The 15,709-nt window shown below is 46.3% G+C and overlaps 2 protein-coding genes across 13 annotated transcripts in view; one reads left to right on the top strand and one right to left on the bottom strand.

The window, feature by feature from the left end:
* rapgef1b (Rap guanine nucleotide exchange factor (GEF) 1b) overlaps positions 1–1,998 on the top strand; it is a 49,516-nt gene extending 47,518 nt beyond the window's left edge. For all 12 annotated transcript variants that reach the window (XM_030341452.1, XM_030341451.1, XM_030341453.1 and 9 more), the window contains 2 exons: positions 491–619; positions 797–1,998. In XM_030341452.1, coding sequence (XP_030197312.1) covers positions 491–619; positions 797–947 — 280 coding nt within the window. In that variant the 3' untranslated portion in view covers positions 948–1,998. The remainder of the gene's footprint in view (positions 1–490; positions 620–796) is intronic.
* A 102-nt stretch (positions 1,999–2,100) lies between these two features.
* On the bottom strand, positions 2,101–5,109 carry uck1 (uridine-cytidine kinase 1). The gene is made up of 7 exons (XM_030341463.1): positions 4,849–5,109; positions 3,916–4,075; positions 3,621–3,717; positions 3,382–3,524; positions 3,044–3,138; positions 2,895–2,943; positions 2,101–2,801 (listed from the first exon to the last, which is right to left on the bottom strand). Exons 1-7 carry the CDS (start codon positions 4,936–4,938, stop codon positions 2,629–2,631), a joined length of 807 nt encoding a protein of 268 aa, XP_030197323.1. The 5' UTR covers positions 4,939–5,109; the 3' UTR covers positions 2,101–2,628.
* Positions 5,110–15,709: the final 10,600 nt, after the last annotated feature.

Here is a 15,709-nt window from a genome sequence, read left to right as displayed (position 1 = left end):
AGATGTGACGCCAGGGACCTTACCATATGATGATACTGATATGTTGGAGTGCCGATACGATGTGCATTGGGACTCTGTAAATATTGCACCGTGGGGGTTTTGATTCTACAGGTCTCTCTGTGTCCACCATTGTTTTTAAAGGGGACATACCCCCAGGTGTGAGTGTGATTAGCCTTACAAGCCGTTTCTAGGTGGACACGCCCACTAGCCGATTTTCGAAACGGCTTGTAAGGCTAATCACACTCACACTTGGTGGTATGATAGTGTCCCCTTTAAATGAATGTGGCTGAAAAGAATAAAGCGAATTGACTATAGCGCCTTCTGTAGGACGGTTCCATAATTAAGTTTTGACCAGGATAACGTTTTAAATGATTATATATATAATAATCATTCTTGAGTCAATCTGAAGATACGTGTTGCAGAAGCAAAGCATCCCGTTAAGGTCTGACCTCGCATGATCTCTCTCTCTCTGTCCGTTCAAACCTTCTAGGGGACTCATTCTCCAGGACCTGACCTTTGTCCACCTGGGCAACCCTGACCTCATCGACGGCAAGGTGAACTTCTCCAAACGCTGGCAGCAGTTCAACATCCTGGACAGCATGCGGCGCTTCCAGCAAGTGTGAGTACAAGGTTTAAAGGTGGACGATTTCCTCAAATGATTAACCAACAGTCAGTGATATTTAGGAAGGATTTGAAACATTCAGTGGTGTCCTATACTGACAGTGAAAAATAAAATCAATTCTGTGCATTGTATGTCTGTACTAATTCAATACATCCAACACTGTAATCACTTCAGGCATTATGAGCTGAAGCGGAACGACGACATTGTGTGCTTCTTCAACGACTTCAGCGACCACCTGGCGGAGGAGGCGCTCTGGGAGCTCTCGCTGAAGATCAAGCCCAGGAACATCACCCGGCGCCGGACGGAGCGCGAGGAGAAGACCTAAGACTCTGCCCCCTGCTGGGCCTTTGACCTCCAACTGTGCTTCATGATAACACTAACTCCACTTTACTACACACACACACACACACGCAGAGAGACAGAGCCAACGGGAGACTCAGAATGGGGACTTAGGAACAAAAGCCTCAGACTTAAGATATGAGTCCAGCCAAGGTTTCTACCCCGTGGATCTATTTCTTTGGGAGATTATATTATGGGATACTGTGGGAGCAGTTCTGTGACCCGGACGCTGCGTGCCAAGAGAGGCAGAAGACTGAATGACTCAGAGCAGACAGGGAGACCTTATGGAACTATAGCTCTTCTCCTCTCCCTGTCCTCTGTGTACTAAAGACACGGGACTTGCAATGTATGCCAGATTGAGGTGAATGGTCCATAAATTCCCCCCCACCCTCTCCAAGTGTTCCTTTTTCCATGCCCTTATGTATGTGCCATTTGTTGGTCATCTTTGACACTTCCCGCCAAGAAGCTTAAGTTTGGCTAACCAAGTATATTCTTCCCAGTGTTTGAGGGCAGCCGGCCATGAATTGTGACGCCAGAACGAAGACTACATTACGAAACGAGATCACATAAGGGACTGGAACCTATGATATATACGTTTGTTAAGAAAACATTGTGTGTCAGAATCATGTATGGTTATATGTATTATATACAGTGCTCCTTTTGTTCTTAAAAAGGATGTTTATGCTTGTGAGAAGAGCTTCGCTTCTCCCAAGTGCCGTTTATATGCGCACTTACAAAAAAGCAAGTTAAAAAAACTCATAATTACTAAAGATGCTGTGATCTATGTACGTCATACTGAATCATCTTGTGCCATTTTTCGACTAGTCAAAAACCACCAGGCAATCAAGGAAATCATTTAGTGGTCAGGGGTCGATTGAGAGGCTGCGCGTGACTGAAGTCCTCATGACTCGTGTGTTGGTCCTTCCATCGTATGCTGTTGTAGATCCACTTGGATCGCCCCTTTGGGATCAAGGTCCACCAACACATCACATTGTCCTCTATTCAATAAACAAACAGCTCAGTTTCTATACATATTGGATGTGCCTGTGATGTCACCTTCTTGGGAAACACTTACCCTACATACTTGCATATGTAAGTATACTTTTATGTAGAGTAAGCAGCACAATGATCAGAACATCTACAGTGAAGCATGACATTTTTATTTTCACAGTATTCTGCCAGGAAAAGTTTACAATTTAGCCATGAACTGTTTAACATATTAGGCTTAACACTGACAAATAAGCAGCATAGGCAGGCATATATATTCATATCTTATTAAATAAGCTTATATGAAAATAAAACGGAACGCATCAAGCTAATGTATTTACTGGTGTCTAAATATAGGCTCATTTATGTTTCAAAAAACAAATCAATATGTACAATCATTAAAAGGCTGTACAACAACAAAATGTATGTGAAACATTCACCTGAACACCATCCTAGTCTCAACCTCCATTTAAGAAAATATTTTAAAACCACACCTCCACAGGTAAAAAGGGAAGACGGTATTCATTTTATTTTAAGTACTACGTGTGAAGTGTCAATCATAAAACATTCTAAATAACCACTTGGCGACCAGTTAAAAAGAATAAAAAGTGGGGATCCAGTCTCTGCCCATGATAAAAACCTTGACCAGTAGGCTCTGGGATCTCCCTCCCGGCCTCCTGTCAGTGCGGGCGGCTGCTGGGCTCCAGCAGCATCCTCTTCCCCGTCAGGTCGGCCTGCTCCGAGATGGCGCGCTTCAGGCCCCGTGCGTGGCTATTGGGCGACCCGCGCTGCCACCTGCAGAGGTCTCCGTTGAGGATGTCCTGAATGTGTTGCACGATCAGGTTGATGGCCACTAGCAGGGGAAGGAACAGAACACCATGCAGAACGTGTGTTAAACTTGGAGGACTATTGACATTCCCTGAACGAGAAAAGGAACCCAACGTACCCATGTTATCCACTCCTCTTGGAATGATGACATCTGCGTACTTCTTAGTCTGAAGGGCACAAAAGCAAACATGAAGCATGTTGAATTTGTCGGGTGAAGGGTATAATTGAGGCCAAAACAAGAGGTTGCAGGTGAGTACAGTAACATACGGGCAAACAGAACTCCTCGAAGGCTGGTTTGACAAACGTTGTGTACTGGGAAAGGATCTGCTCCAGTTCTCTGCCTCTGTTCATATCACGGAGAACTACAGACAACAAAAACAGAACAGTGAAACAATGTCTTCACTACTGGTCATTTAGCACAATCTTCTCATCCAGAGTGACTTGCATTACTTTTTTTGGAGAGTACTTTTTTGGATATCATTAATAAGAGGATAGGGGTCGTCTTTCCCAGGATAGCTGGATACTTGGGAGTTTGAACCAGGAACTTATCAGCTGGGAGTCGAATGCCCTAACCACTACCAAGCCCCCTTTTTTAATATCAATACCTCTGCGAGACAGCCTAACATCGGAGTCCGTGTCCACAAAGAGCTTCATGTGGAACATGTCACGCACTTCCTGTGTGTAGAAGACCAGGATCCCCTCAAACAGCACCACATCTGCCGGGTACACCGTGATCTTGTTCTCCAGTCTGAGAGGAACAAACGGTTTCAGTCTACAAATGGCACCACAACCTTAGAGTGCACTCAGAGTATGATTTGATGTGAACTATCAGATCAGGTCTAACCTAGAATGAGTCACAAAGTCGTATGTCGGCACCTCCACCACCCTGCCCTCCACAATGTCCTTGAGGGTTTTGTACATCAGCTGGTTGTCAAATGCATCTTCAACCAAAACAAATACAATGTTTAATACAACGGCACATGTACATTTAGCCAAATGGACTTTACGGAGGTGATAAGAACATTTACCATGATGTTTTAATTTTGTTCGAATAATGGCAGTTCCGTTTTGATAAGGGTGTAAAGAACGGAATTGAGCTACTGATCAATGGCCGAATTATGATTTGATAAGTCGCCTACCTGGATGGTCAAAGTTGTATTGGCCCTTCACTGCCTTTGCTTTCTGGTCTGGGGTCAGGACCCCATAGAAGCTGTCCTGGCTGACAATGGCCACCTTCCTCTGGCGGTGGTCCACCTTGTTCTGACCGAGCAGCTCCATGATCTTGCCGCATACTGTCGACTGTTTAAGGAATGAAACGAAAGAATATATAGATTTATCCTGCTTATGTTGTTTTCATTGCATCTATATTTATTTTTATACAAAGCAAGCCAATGAAGAGTAGTTAGAGGAAGGAAGGAGGGGGCGTGTTGTTACCATGGTTACAACCAAACAACAGCCCTCGGTGATACTTCAGCAGCCTCTTTGTTTGAGTTTTAAAGGGCCACACACCATGGCTTCAGACTAAACGTGGCGAGAAGCATCATTATCGCTTGGACCCCGCAATCATCGACCGGCGGAGCTCCAGCTCTAACACACACACACACGTCCCGCGGGCGGAACGTCACAGAGTGACGTAATACCAAAGACGTCACGAAAATAACGCACCCTGTAACGGGGACGTTCACACACTGGCTGGCAAACACATATGAATGTAGGCCTGTTGTATGTGGAGACGGTATAACTCAAGTACCACTTAGACAACAATATATATATAGATATATAACACCATACCAGACACATCCACCGGGTTCACTTCCCTTTAAGTCCTTTTGAAAGTATGCTGTTAGCAACACATTTCACGCGTTGGCTGAATGCTAATGCACTTACTAGTATAGAACGTTAATGGCATATTACTCCTAGCCAATTACTGTACATTTCTGTAATACCAGTGATTGCCAACCGAGGGGCGTGTTTTAACGCCTGACAGTAGCAGCTTCATGCTAAGCTAAGCTAGGTCTGACCTACGGTGCTGTAGTCCTACTTAACAACGGCTCTCTGAGTTTAACGTTCACCTTTCCGCTGGCTGTTCCCCCGCTCACTCCGATAAGAAACGGACTGTGGCGTGGCCTTTCAGCCTCAAACGGTGTTCCCAGAACCTCCATCTCCAGATAGGGTAAAAGTATGTTTGCAAGGCAGCCCAACAATCAGCTGGTGGCTTCACAACACTGAGCTGTTCTCGCAATACTTGGGCGCGTCTATCGCGAGATGAGCCTGGTCGCCGCAGAAATCTCCTTGCAGAACTTTTGGTTTCGATTCCCAGGTATCCAAACTTAAACTGAGATCCTACCCGTTGTTTTGTTTTCCGGCTTACCACTCCTATATGATAACCATCTGCAATTAAACCCTGAATGGGTTAAGTTCAACAAAGGCAGAACGAAGCAGAATAATAAAAATGCATTTTATAAGTTATAATTATTTTGTAATGTAACATGGACATATACAACAGCAGGGATACTTGCATCTGGAAATACATTTAAACATTGGCATTTTATTATCTAAATCCACAACAGCAAATATTATTTATGTAAATCTTCTGTGTCCTTGTCTTGATCTTGCTGCGAGATGTCTTGACTCGTCTCATCTACCAGTATCTCTAAAGCAGACTCTCCTTCTACTCGTTGAACCATCTCTCCTTTTGCAGCAAGTATTTCCTCAATGTTTCTGAAAGAAATTAGTAAAAAGCAAATTATTAGATAGTTCTACAGATCTATCTCATTAATAATGTATAATATAATAATATCTTCTGTTGACTACTTGTTATGTGGTATACACATTAATAAGGGAGGACTGGACACACACACACACACACACACACACACACACACACACACACACACACACACACACACACACACACACACACACACACACAACACACACACACACACACACACACACTTTTCTGTTGTGTCTTTGCTAGTCTCCGTAGCTCTGGTAGTGGCATTTGTTGCAACCGAAGCGGCAGCAGTAGATTTTGGGCCAGGCTTATAACTAACTAAAACACTGAAATAGTCTAGTTTGCTTTTCATATTGTAATGTTGAATGTATTTGTAGCATGTAGCCTGGGACTATTTTAAGTGTTTGTGTTGTGTTTTTTTATCGTTGTAACCAGTTGTTCTATTTCTTGTAGGCTACGCCGTCTAGGCTTCGCCTTATGGGCTTGTCCCGTGAAAATGTCAAACTATGCACCAATCAGCGTGGGCACCGCCCACAATTCCCACCATATCATGTCTATATAAGGCGGTGTATACCGTCGCTCATCCTCTTCTTTTCTTTCTGCACTTGTGCTTATCAGCGGAAAATCGAGAATACATTAAGATGACTTCGACAAAACGGATCTCCCAAGCAGGTGGCAGCGGCTCGGGCGAGGCCTTGGACAAACGGCCCTCTTCAGGGTAACCATCCTGTCGGCGCTCTCCCGTTTTCGCGTTCGCAGAAACGTGACCGCACTGTCCACCATGCGCCTGTTAAGGCTGATGGCAGCTGCCCAGCCCGTGGTCCCCCTGGGTCTGCTTTTTATGCGCAGACTCCAGCGGTGGTTTGCTCGCCAATGGTTGGACCCCAGTCGACACAAGCTCAGGGTGCTCCTCGTTCCCCGTTTGGTGACGCCAGACCTGGAATATTGGAAAAGACCCTCCGCCCTTCTCAGGGGTGTTCCCCTGGGCAGGGTGGCGTCCTACGTGGTGGTCTTCACGGACGCCTCATGGACGGGTTGGGGAGGAACGTGCCTCTCACTCGGTCGGAGACGAGCGGCGCACGCCCCCTGCAGCACACATAAATGTGTTGGAGCTCGACGCTGTGAGGAAAGTGCTGTTGCATTTCTTTCACCTGGTGCGCGGCCGCCACGTTCTGATCAGGACAGACAGCGTGTCGGCGGCGGCGTACATCAACAGACAGGGGGGAGTCCGCTCCCCTGCTCTCCACCGAAAGGCGGTCGAGCTCTGGCTTTAGGCTCATCACTATCTCCTCAGTCTGAGAGCCCTGCATATCGCGGGCGCCCAGAACTCTGGGGCAGACCTCATGTCTCGAGGCCGTTACATCCCGACATTGGCAGAGGTTCGGGACGGCGCAGGTGGACCTCTTCGCGTCCAGGGAGAACACGCACTGCAGGTGGTGGTTCTCCCTCAGCCCTCGGGATCTCCCCCCGTTGGGGGTAGATGCGTTGGCACACACACCTTGGCCGCGGGCTCTCTTGTATGCGTTTCCCCCGCTCCAGCTGATCCTTCCTCTTCTGGAACGGGTCAGACAGGAGAGACTGTCCCTGATATTAGTGGCCCCGGAGAACCGATCAGCTCTGTGGTTTCCAGAGCTAGCCGCACTCTCGCGGTCGGCACCGTGGCCGGTACCGTTCAGGCCGGATGCGTTTTCACAGGCCCACGGGACGATGCACCACCCGCCCCATGTCTCGGGACGGCTGTTGGTTTGGCTCCTGAGAGGTTTATCCTGCAGGGCAAAGGTTTGCCTGAGACGGTTATCAACACTATTCAGAGTGCTCGTGCGCCTTCTACTTCTTCTACTTCGAAGTGGTGTGCCTTCTCTAATTGGTGTGAGAGGAACCACGCTGTCCCATCTCAATGTAGTGGGAAGCGTGCTTTCGTTTCTGCAAAACTTATTGGAGGAAGGTTTGGCCTTCTCCACTATCAAGGTCTATGCGGCAGCCGTTTCGGCTGGCCATGCAGGCTGTGATGGTGGACCGATCTTCAGCCATCCACTGGTCAAGAGATTCTTGCGTGGGGCTAGACAGGTTAGACCTGTTTCACGCGTGCTTACACCACGCTGGGATCTCCCCACCGTGTTGCGGATTGTCCAGGGATCCTTTCGAGCCTCTTTCTCAGGCCCCTTTGGATACCCTGTCCTTTAAGACGGCGCTCTTGTTGGCATTGTTTTCCGCCAAGCGGGCCGGTGAGCTAACCGCTCTGTCTGTCAGCCCGAGTTGCTTGTTGCTAAACAAGGACAGCTCTTTCGCGTTGCTCAGACCTAATCATGCGTTCTTCCCGAAGAACATTAATAGTTATTTTGGGTCGAGAATTATTTTCGGCTACGTGAATCGCTCGCCGCGTTCCGCTCCACACAACAGTTATTTGTGTGTTATAGTGACGCTAGTAGGGGCCGCGCTCTCTCTAAGCAGCGGTTTTCTCGCTGGATATGTGAGGGTGTTTGCTTAGCCTACTCTCGGCAGGGCTTGGCGCCACCGTTGGGCGTTAAAGCTCACTCCACACGGAGCGTGGCCGCTTCAACGGCCCTACTCAAGGGCGATTCGGTGGAAGACATCTGCTCGGCTGCGTCTTGGTCTTCCCCCGGCCCCTTTGTCCGTTTTTACATGTCCAGGGGTTCACTCGGCAACTCTGTGCTGGAGTCCGGGACCCCTTTTACGGCTTAAGAATATAGACATCTTCTTTAAAGCGGCGTGGTTGGATTTCCTCTCGCCGGCTGGCGAGTTGGACTTGACTACCAGTTAGGGCTTTGACTTCGAACTTCATGATTTGAATATAATTCGAATATCAAAAAATAAATCAAAATTCGAACGAATATTAGGCAGCCCTTAATATTCGAACCTGTTATGGGCAGGCCAAGAGGGAGAGACGTCGGAGAACCCGACGCAGTCTGTTAATAATATTGTAATGACCACGGAATAGGCAGTGAATGAAGTATTGATTAGACAGCGATTTATTAGAAACATAATAAACCGTTATAAAAACGCAAGACCGGTAACCATAGCAACGCCGGTAAACAAACCTCGCAAAGCCCAATCCAGGGCTGAATCCGAATACTCATACTTATAGTATGCATTTTGTAGTACGTCATAAATATAGCGCGTCCATGATTTTTGGGCAAAAGTCAAAGCCCTACTACCAGTCTTACTCTCCCACCTTTTTTCAAATGAAAAACAGGCTAGGAGTTTTTCTATTGGCCCGCCAATTGTTAGGTGGTTTTGTTTGCCAGTATGGCACTCCCGCCGTTTCTTTCAAATAAGAAACGGCCGAGAGAGACCCCTTATTGGAGAGCCGGATTCCGTAACTCCGCCCCCGGTGGTAGCAGACCTAATGGACACCGTGTTGCTCTGGTTTTTCTTTTCCTTTTCATGGGTTCCATGAAGCACGGATTAGAGCCGGAGTCTTTACAGACTCACTTTTTTCTCTCTTGATCATTGCCTTGCTTGATCTAGGAGGAATTAGTTTTTTATTAAGCTGTTGTGTTTTACACTTCCTTAGCTTTTTGAGTCTTAATGTGCTCTGGTGACTTAAGTCGTTTTGACTGGGGTCCAGCAGGAGTACATTTATCGGGCTCCGCTCGCAGCTTCACCTTAGCCCATAAGGCGAAGCCTAGACGGCGTAGCCTACATGAAATAGAATGATAGTTATGTTATTATAACTCTAGTTCTATGATTGTAGGCGTAGCCGTCTAGTTTCCCACCTGCTGTACCCTCAAAATGCTGAAAGAAAATCATGGAGGATGAGCGACGGTATACACCGCCTTATATAGACAATACCGTGGGAAATGTGGGCGGTGCCCACGCTGATTGGTGCATAGTTTGACATTTTCACGGGACAAGCCCATAAGGCGAAGCCTAGACGGCTACGCCTACAATCATAGAACTTAAAGTTATAATAACATAACTATCATTTTAACTGTTAACTTTAAATCTTTGTGGTTGGCCAATCACAGCGCGAGAGGGAGGGGCTTGGCCCGCCATATAACATGCAGAGATGCAGGGGGCAGCTTCGCAACAGAGACAGGGCAGAGTGCGAGCACGCAGGGGGCATTTTATGAATGGTGAATGTAGGAGATAACTTCCCCTGCTAAAAGTAGTTTATTGCAGTTATACCCAACCGGTATTTGCGAAAAATAAACACTGAATTAAAAGTTCTGTCAGAAAACGATTGATGCGTATCCGTGCACATTTTTAAGTGGGTATACGGAAATCCTGGAGCGTTAGTGGGTATACGGCGTATACCTGCGTATCACGTAGACTACACCGTTCCTAGTCTGGCTGAACGGAAGTGGACAGCGTCTATTTCCTAGCGTCGGATTTCACCGCTACTCCTCCCCTTCCGGTTGCTCTTCTGGTTCAAAATAATTTCCCCCCGGCACTATTTTGCATGGACACCGCTGCTGCTTCCCGGGCTTAGCCCCGCCCTCGACGATTGTGATTGGTTCAAAGAAATAAAAACAGGCCCGCCCAGTTTCCCCACGGATAGACGGCTCGAGGTAGCGTGGTTCCAGACCATTCTACTTGCTGTAGTTTGGTCTGGCTTTGCGAGACTACACCGTTCCTGACTGCAGTCACCGCGTGTCGCGTGATAACGTTGCTTGTTTTTAATACATGTGAATTCAATCTCATATTCCAGTAACGTATTCATTCAACATTATGCATTCCTAGCTTTTATACTCCAAAATTACTAAAAGGCACTGCTAGTGCTATATCATATATTTTCTTCTCTTTTTTTTTATATATATCAACATAATTCAACACGTAGAGCTCATTTCCTCTCCAGCTTTTACAACAACTCTCCAACTTTCCATTATTTTAAATCCTGGTTGCTGCGGTAAGCGAACGAATTCAGTAGCCGCCGTAGCATTCATCCACGGCTTGACTTTTGCGGGCGCAATCGTTTCCTGGCAACAGCGGGCTCCACCAACCAAAGACCGAACAGATCGTGTCATACTTGAGGATTATGGGTAGTGTAGTGGTTTCAAGACATCGCAAATAAAACGTGTTTTTCTAAAACCTAGATGTTAACGTCTTTAACTTGTAGCTCCTGCAGGAGCATATACTATCGTTTAACAATATACCGGCGCGTGGTAAGTAAACTTTGGATGGTTACGACATCATTGCTTTTAAAGGTTGGGTATGGGATTTGCGAAACGCCAGCAGATTTTGAAAATACACAACTCAAATGGTCCTACCCCCTCTCCTTCAACGCTGACTCTGACTCCACCCATTCCAAGTACCTGGACGCGCAATCATGCACGAGCGCGAACACAGATGCGCGAGAGCGAGCCAGGCTAGCGTAGGTTTTCGTTAAACAACATGGCAACAGCTTGAGCTGCTCCCCCCGCGACCCGACCCCGGATAAGCGGATGACGATGAGGAACATGGCAACATTAAAAAAACAACATGGGGATGGTGGCGTCTTGTCTGCCATGGAAATTGTCTTCTTCTGCTAGGTCCAAATGTGGATTAACTAGTTCCAGTAGCTACCGCAGGATAACAGCAAACAGGAGCTTGCTCTGGGTCACGAGCTCTGGGTCACGAGTACTGCACGAAGGGGTGGTGCAAGGGGCGCGGGGGAGGGGGAGTGCAGTACGACCGTTTGATTGACGTACTTACTGTCCAATGCAACTCGGTGGCTCTGGAAATCATTGGCTGGAGTTTTTCGAGCCCTGCCCGTTCCACAGATGATTGACTTGTTTAATTTTCATTTCAGTATTTCTAACTCAGTGGCTGTAAGTGGGTTATGATAAGGATTTCAAGTAATTCTGCAAAAATTGCCAAAAAAGCGAATTTCATACCCAACCTTTAATCAAAACCTCTATGGTGAAATGAATGGGATTACTACCTCCGGTACCACACTGTTGCCCTCTATTGCGATTAGCTGGGACTTCTGCTCTTCAGCATCGCACACCACAGTCTGACTTCACACTGTGACGGATGTAAAGTTTGCGCGCAAGCAAGCTGTTTCACGCACTTATTGAGGGGCGTTCTCGGTGGGCTTGAATATTCCCCCTGGCTTCGACTCCGATTTTTCTAGTATACCAGACGTAAACATGTAGACATATGTCATATTGCAGACTAAAGGAAAAGATGGAAAAGCATGATTTCACCGCTTTAATGGCCCATATCTGTATTTATTGTAACGATTTGGATTAACGTGTCAACATGTCAGTCGAGCAAAAATGGATCCACTCCAAATGCATCTTTTCCGTTCAAATGCGCACACTGACAATAAAGTCATGCATGTTAGTTTATTTAATATTATCTAGTTTAGCTATAGAATGCATTCAAAATGATCATCTTGCCCATCTTCAACTAACCTTTTTCCTTCGAGATCAGAGAACCAGCCGAGGTTATCAGCGATGATGTGGTTCTTCTCGCACCCTGAACACTTCACTATAACCACTCCTTTGTGGTAGGAGTGTTTAGAGATCCGTTTGGTGGATCTTGTGGAACAAACCTGCAATCATTCAAAATGGATCGAGCAAAGCAACATGATTGAATGGGTTAGCAAACAGAGGAGACAAACAGAGTATCCAGTGGACATAACAGTAACAGAGACATGTTACCTTGCATGTGTAAACTAGATGATAATGCGTTGACTCAACCTTTCCCACAATTTCGCTGTTAATAAACGACGTGGTGGAAAAAGCAACCTTTCCCTGACCATGGCCATCTCTGGTAGGGGTTACCACTGAACAAGCTGGACTGGTATGGACTGAACACCTCCTTAATCTGACCGGTGTAACCATTGGTCCTCGTGTCATTGCAACATTAAATAAAGTACCTATGGTTAAACGAACATTCCTTAATATCCGACCTGTAGAAGCCATGGTGAAGAAGCTATGAATTAATATCCGACCAGTAGAAGCTGAACCAATGCTCGCTCACAGCTTCGCAGCTCTCTCGGTGTCGCGGTGTTATGACGTCATTATTTTGCTCCCGGGAGCTAATGGGATGGTAGGTCCCGCCCACTGTGACACTGCAGATGCACACTGCAGATGTACACACACGTCTGGTCAATGGATTATACAGTAAGGAATGACACATTACATGATACACCTAACCAACAATATCACATGTCAAATATTGTATAAGATATTTTAAAAAATCCAACATTTCAAAGCTACAATTTACCCTACATTCGAAAACATATTGTGTGTGTTTGTCTAGAACTCATTAATTCGATTATATATATTAGGAAATAAATTGAACATGTATTCACTATATATAGTGTATTTAGATTAATAATTCGTAATTAAAATTCTAAAGGAACTTGCAAAATAGCCTAACTAAACACATGCTCCGGAGCTTAAGAGGTCAAAAAATACTTTTTGCTTCATACCATAACCAGGGGGCGACGTATGTGATGAGATGAGCTCAAGGCCCCCTGGGGATTCCTCAGGAGCCCTAGGGGTTCACCAGGACCCCTTCAGCAGGACCCCTGGGGGTTCACCAGGAGAAAACTAGTGGAATGGCCCCATGATATTCTTCTTTCCAGAAGTGCTCATGGGAACAGGCCACTGGTCCATGGTGGATTACTGAACCCTTTGTCCAGAGATCCTACCGACTGCGTTGTCATCTGTCACTCAACCCTCAAACCCTCAAATTACTTTAAACAATCAAAAACACTGTTCATGTAAAAACACAATATTTCACAACACAGTGTGGTGTGTTGTAAAATATTGGCGTTGTGTAAATAAAAGTGTATATAAAGCAATACTAGTCTACAAGTCTAATTGTAAATGACGCAATGTCCCATCTGTAGCCTGTGAGGGTTCAGGGCAGTGGTGTCGCCGGGCTGTTAAATAAAAATCAACTTTCTTTTTTCTTTTTCTTTTCTTTGCTTGCTTTACACTAGAAATAAACCTGGGGATTCCTGGGGCATCTCATAATAGCCTAGTTCTTCTAGATAGTCCTTCTGGCAAGAGAATAAACGATTTAAAAGTCCCATGACATGAAAACCTCACTTTATGAGGTTTTCTAACCTAAATATGAGTTCCCCTAGCCTGCCTATGGTCCCCCAGTGGCTAAAACTTGCGTTTGGTGTAAAACGAGCACTAGCTGTTCTGCTCGCCTTTGAAAAAACGGAGGCTCAAGCGCGCTGATTTGGAATGTCTTTATTTATGTCGTCATAAAGCATCTAAGCTCCTCCCCTTACTCTGCCTGGCCCGCCCAGAGAAGTTGGCCCGCCAATGAGACACGACCGTGCTAGCGCCACATGTGTGTGTGTAAATACACACACTGTAACGCAAGTGTTTCTTGTCGGTTCTTTGACGTCTCTTGTATTTCCACAACGAGACAGTGGGGGTTATCTGAGCCATGGTTGAGAAGGAATTGGGGGAAAGGAACTTTGGCTTTCACTCGCTGAAGTACATGAACTGCGACATGCCGCCGGTTGCCGCGAGGCACCATCGCCCGGCAGCGGGCAGCCGGCAGCAGGCAGCGCCCGGTTCAGCCTACTTCAGATTGATGTGAAAGTGGAAGAACCAGAGACGTCACAGAACCCGACAAAGTCGTTTGTGATTCATAATATTGTCTGGAGGCGCACACAGCTTTTGGCCGTGATAATATGTATTATGTGATATAGATATCTATGTATTATATGATATTATTTAGATATAGAGCTCCAGGACTGTAACGCAAGTGTTGTACACTTCCTTGTTATTTGGATAACTGTTCTGCTTTTGGTGTTATGGCGCATAACACGTCGGACTCTCGTCTCTGGTATTTCTACAATGAGACTCGTAGTGGGGGTTATCTCAGCCAAGGTTGAGAATGGATTTGACTCCCTCAAGAACATGAACCACGACATGGAGGAGAAAGGGATTGTTGGCGGCGAATGTCTCCTGCTTGAGCCCCGCTGAGGGAACACCGCCGGAGTCGGAGGTGCCTAAGCGCTGCCCGGCAACAATCCCTTTCTCCTCCTTGTCGCGGTTCAGTCTACTTCACATTGATGTGGACGTGGAAGAACCAGGAACGTCGGAGAACCCAACGCGGTCGTTTGAGATTCATAATATCGGCTCACACAGCTTTTGGCCGTGATAATATATATTATATGATATAGATATCTATGTAGGTTATATGATAATATTTAGGCATAGAGCTACAGGACTCCCGTGTGTTCTAGAATATTTACAGAACACGGCTAAAGTCTGTGTGCGCCTCGCCATTGCAATACATCCACTGTAAACAGCGCATGGTACCGTGGCTGCAAGCTGCTCAGGGCCACACCCCCACCCTCCTCCTTGACCCGCCTCGCTCCTCCTCATTTGCATTATAGCTACAGACACCAAAACAGCGCATTTAGGGGAAGCTCAATGTGTGACTGGCTCGGAGTGGCTGTAACTCTGCACCACGGCTGAATTTCGGGAACGTCTTTGAATACTGTGTTAGTTGCCCACTAATACCTATATTAAAGAATACATAAAATAGCATGTCATGGGACCTTTAAAAACATAACCAGACTGCATTTTACCACCTCAAGTGAATTAACCTATCCTATCTCCAGTCATATATATATATATATATATATATATATATATATATATATATATATATATGCTTTTTGGCAATAAATCTTATACCGTTGGAAAGCCTGTTTAGTTCCCTTTCAAATGGGGCCCCATTTGTAAGGAACATGCATTTGTGGAATGAGCAGCAGCGCTGAGTATGTGGGTTGCGCCCATGAAAAATTTGCCGTTGCCAAACAGGTAATTTTGCCGTTGCTATTGACACTTGATTTGAGCTTCTGGTACCCCCAGGTGCTGCCAATCAGGTGCCTGATTGGCACCTGATTGGGCAACTTCAGGCTGGTGTTACGCAAAAACATAAGACACAAGTTGCGGCATTATTTGGAGTGTGCCCTGGTACCCTCTCCTAACTGAAGGCCAAGTTCCATATAACGGGGGATGTCAATGACAGGCCGCGAAGTGGGCGTCCCAAGAAGACGACACCCAAAGAAGACCGTTTCATCACCCTGTCAGCACTTAGAGGTTTTGCAGTCAAGGTTTGCAGGACGATATGGCCGTCGGCTCTCTGCCCAGACAATCCGGAACAGACTACACGCAGCCAATCTCCGGTCTCATAGGGCTGCCAGGAGTCCTGCCATGACTGCCCTTCACCGTCAGGCCCGTTTGCACTGGTGTCGGCAACAC

The sequence above is a fragment of the Gadus morhua genome, chromosome 19, assembly GCF_902167405.1.
Source record: "Gadus morhua chromosome 19, gadMor3.0, whole genome shotgun sequence".
NCBI classification, from domain to species: Eukaryota; Metazoa; Chordata; class Actinopteri; order Gadiformes; family Gadidae; genus Gadus; species Gadus morhua.
The sequence above is the reverse complement of the archived record's forward strand: the minus strand, read 5'-3'. Positions and strand labels throughout refer to the sequence as shown.

Excerpts from the sequence above, each read along its gene's own strand:
- uck1 (XM_030341463.1), bottom strand. The coding sequence starts at position 4,938 with ATGGAGGTTCTGGGAACACCGTTTGAGGCTGAAAGGCCACGCCACAGT. Across the intron at positions 4,076-4,848 it reads GGGGAACAGCCAGCGGAAAG|TCGACAGTATGCGGCAAGAT; the intron begins GTGAACGTTAAA and ends TTCCTTAAACAG. Across the intron at positions 2,802-2,894 it reads AAGAGGAGTGGATAACATGG|TGGCCATCAACCTGATCGTG; the intron begins GTACGTTGGGTT and ends TTCCCCTGCTAG.